At 50.8% G+C, this 3,769-nt stretch overlaps 1 protein-coding gene across 5 annotated transcripts in view; it reads left to right on the forward strand.

Moving 5' to 3' along the window:
- LOC104130425 (inositol 1,4,5-trisphosphate receptor interacting protein) overlaps positions 1-3,255 on the forward strand; it is a 26,851-nt gene extending 23,596 nt beyond the window's left edge. For all 5 annotated transcript variants that reach the window (XM_035898964.1, XM_009643469.2, XM_035898967.1 and 2 more), the window contains exon 4: positions 1-3,255. In XM_035898964.1, the coding sequence (XP_035754857.1) occupies positions 1-1,359 (1,359 nt within the window). In that variant the 3' untranslated portion in view covers positions 1,360-3,255.
- The last annotated feature ends 514 nt before the right edge of the window (positions 3,256-3,769 follow it).

Genomic DNA, 3,769 nt, shown 5'->3' on the forward strand with positions numbered 1-3,769 from the left:
CTGCTGATTGAGCTGTGGAGGCAGGATTTCCAGGAAGGGAATTGGCAGGACACAGGAGGAGAAGAGGATGACATGGCTGTCCTGGGGAAAGCATTTAAAGGAGTGGCCTTCCCTGACAAGGCTGTCTTGGCCAGCTTCTATGAAAAGCGCATCCTGGGCACCACCGGAGACATGGCCAGGATGCGGGAGATGGTGGAAGGCTTTGCAGATGACTTGCTGGAGGCCTTGAGGAGTGTTTGTAACCGGGATGCTGACATGGAAGTGGAGGACTGCATGGGTGTGGGGAGCATGTACGAGAATTGGAGAGTACGTAAACCTTTTGTCTGTGATCTGATAGTGCCTTTTGCCCCCCCGGAGCCATACTGTTTCCGGTCCCAGACCTGGTGCTCTGGTGACTCTTTTCCCCCCGATGAACAAGGATATGGCACTATCAAGGTATGCAGGGCAGATGAGGATGTGACAGGTTGCATCTGTGACAAGACTAAACTAGGGGAAGATATGCTGTGCCTCCTCCATAGCCAAGCCAATACTACCAGGCCCAGCAGTGAGATGGAAGACCTCCTCTGCTTCAAAAATACTCAATATCTGGATGCTGACCAAGTCATGAAGTGGTTCCAGATCGCGGTCACCAAGGCCTGGAACAGAATCTCCCACAAGTATGAATTTGACCTTTCCTTCAGCCTCCTGGACTCACCAGGAGCCCTGAAGATAAAATTTAGGTCAGGGAAATCAATTGCCTTCAACCTCACCCCTGTGGTGCAGTACGAGAACTCTGACATTTACTTCATCTCTCATTTCCCTCGGAGGGGCCTGGCAGCAGACCTCCCATCCAGCACTCACTGGTTTCTCACGTTTGCAGTGTATGAGAGGAGGTTCATCCAGTTGGTCTCCAAAATGCTGCCTCCTAATGCTTGCCATGTCAGCTGCCTTCAGATCCTCTCCTTCCTCCATGGGAAGCAGTGCAGCCTCACGGGTCCAAGTGGGCTCACCAACTACCATCTGAAGACAGTGATGCTGCATCTCCTGCAGGCACGTTCCAGCCAGGACTGGGCTCCGGAGAAGTTGGAGGCCCGTCTACAGGACATGCTGAAATTCCTGGAGAAATGTTTGCATGAGAAGAAGCTCTACCACTTCTTCATTGGCAATGGGAAGGTACCAGCAGAGCTGGGATTCCCCATCATATTCCAGAGGGCTGAGCCTCTCAACCTTTTCCGTCCCTTTGTGCTACGCTGGGACATTTACAGGAAGACAGTGGACACATTCCACGAGATGCTCAGGAACATGTCTGCACTAATAAATGAATACACAGTGCACGTTCCCCTTGCACACACCAATGGGATCCATAAGGAATCTTTGTAACCAAAGCCAGCAGGAAAACACTTGTTCCTCTAAGCAAAAGTCCAGAGGGCAGCTTTCTGAAGCATCCTGGAGACAACTGACTTTGCCAGTACAGCTTCTTGTCTGCAACTGAACCGGTCCTGGGCCATGGTTTCTGCAGTAAGGGAGAGGGGATGGGGAGGGGAGGATAGGGAGAAACTGGAAGATGTGGTATAAAAGTAAGTTTCTGCTCCACTGGTGTGCTGTCTGGGTTTTATGCAGCTAAGAATATATTTTTCTATTGTGCCTCAGTCACGCTACAGTGGTGGTGAGGAACAAATATGACTAATTTATTTGCCTGCAATGCAAACGGTGGTGGTGGCCAAATACTTCATTTCCTTTGGAAAAGGGAGATAAGAAAAGGGTGGAGGAATCAGAGACAGGATCTTGGGATCGAAGGAGCCTGTCTGCTGGCACACAGCAGGAGCTCTGCAACCCATGGGAAGCGCAGCATAGGAGTCAGTGCTGATGTGGGGAGGAGGGACATGCACAAGATCTGGAGTGGATGGAGATCCTTAAATCAACCACAGCTCTTTAATTGAAAGGTAACTGTAGCTATAAAAAAAAAAAAAGCCTTGATAGGACTTGCAGCAGCAGTTTAAATGGCTTGTCCTGTCCTTCAAGAACACCCCTGCACCCTGCACATTTCTTCTCCCTGGGGAGGACGTAGCAGAGCAGGCAGCAGGGACTGTGTCTTCAGACCATTTAATTCAAGTCTTCCATTTTCTTCATGGTAACATGGCTAGTGGGTTATATTCCTGGCCATTTTCCATGGACAGGAACCTTTTTTACCTCAGATAAAAGAGAGAAACACCATTATTGGGTTCTGGTGGTTTGGGGTTTTTGTTTGTTTTCCTTACTTCAGGGCAGCAAGGCTGAGAACAGCCAGGAGAGAAAGGGCTGCTACAGGTTTTGCTTTCATAAAAGAAGCAGTTGTCCAAAATTATCCTGCAATGAAGCCAATCTCAGCAATCTGGTAGCAGGGGGGAACAATCATCCTCCAAATGAGAGCGTGCCTCTCCCAGCATGGTTTTAATGAGGCCAAGGCCAGCAGGATGGCTCTGAGTTAGGAGGGGATGAGAGAGATGCACGTGGAGCAGAGCTTGGCAGCGCCATCTCTGCAGCTGCCTTGTGGTCTGTGTCGCATCCCTTCTGCTCCCAGACAGCCAGGCAAAAGCTACCTGTTTGCCTCTACATAGGGTCTCCTCGATCCTCTTAAAGACTTCTGCTCCGATGAGGCTCCGAGGAGGTGCTGCTCGCAGACCATAATTTGCTGAGCTGGGAGTGCGATGGGGAAATGATGGCTGCTGCAGGCTTCCAAGCCAGGGGACAATCTCAAGGCATGTGCTAAAAACCCAATGCAGAAATGGAGATGCTTGAACTCCCTCAGGAGGCAGCATGTTAGTGCCGTGCCAGCAGGCTGCCCAGCCCCGGTGAGGTGGCTTCACTGGAGGAGAGGGCTCAGTAGCTCCTCACCCTCCCTCACGTGCTCTCTGCAGGATCCAAGCCAGGGCTTCAGTGCTGATCTGCTTCATGCTGGTCCCGGAGGCCTGGCCTCTAGTGCTAAGGGGCCTCTCCTACCATTTTCTTACACCAGGATTTCTTGCAATGTTTTACACTAGGGCTTCTCTGAATCCTATTTACAAGAGGGTAGTTGTTGTGTGTGTTGGGACCCATCAGGGATGATATTACCATTGACTCCATGGATCCCTTTTTATCAATCCTCTCTATCACATGCATCAGAGAGAAGATTTAATCCTGTATCACTACTAGGGACAGCATACAGCATGAGGCTTGTTATAGAATCATAGAATCATTTGGTTGGAAAAGACCTTTAAGATCATCAAGTCCAACCATACCTGTCCACCACTAAACCATGTCCCTAAGCATCTCATGTGCCTGTCTTTTAAATACCTCCAGGGATGGGGACTCAACCCCTTCCCTGGGTAGCCCCCTCCAGTGCCTAATAGCCCTTTCGGTAAAGAAATTTTTCCTAATGTCCAACCTAAACCTGCCCTGGTGCAACTTGAGGCCATTTCCCCACCTCCTATTGCTTGTTATCTGGGAGAAGAGACCAACCCCCACCTCGCTACAGCCTCCTGTCAGGCAGTTGTAGAGGGCGATGACATCTCCCCTCAGCCTCCTCTTCTCCAGGCTGAACACCCCCAGGTCCCTCAGCCACTCCCCCACTATTCCTGATACAAGCTAGGATGCCATTGGCCTTCTTGGCCACCTGGGCACACTGCTGGCTCATACTCAGCTGGCTGTGAACCAGTACCCCCAGGTCCTTTTCCGCTAGGCAGCTTTCCAGCCACTCTTCCCCAAGCCTGTAGCGTTGCATGGGGTTGTTGTGACCCAAGTGCTGGACCCGGTACTAGGCCTTGTTGAACCT

Source organism: Egretta garzetta, unplaced genomic scaffold, assembly GCF_000687185.1.
Source record: "Egretta garzetta isolate BGI_Z169 unplaced genomic scaffold, ASM68718v1 scaffold8, whole genome shotgun sequence".
NCBI classification, from domain to species: Eukaryota; Metazoa; Chordata; class Aves; order Pelecaniformes; family Ardeidae; genus Egretta; species Egretta garzetta.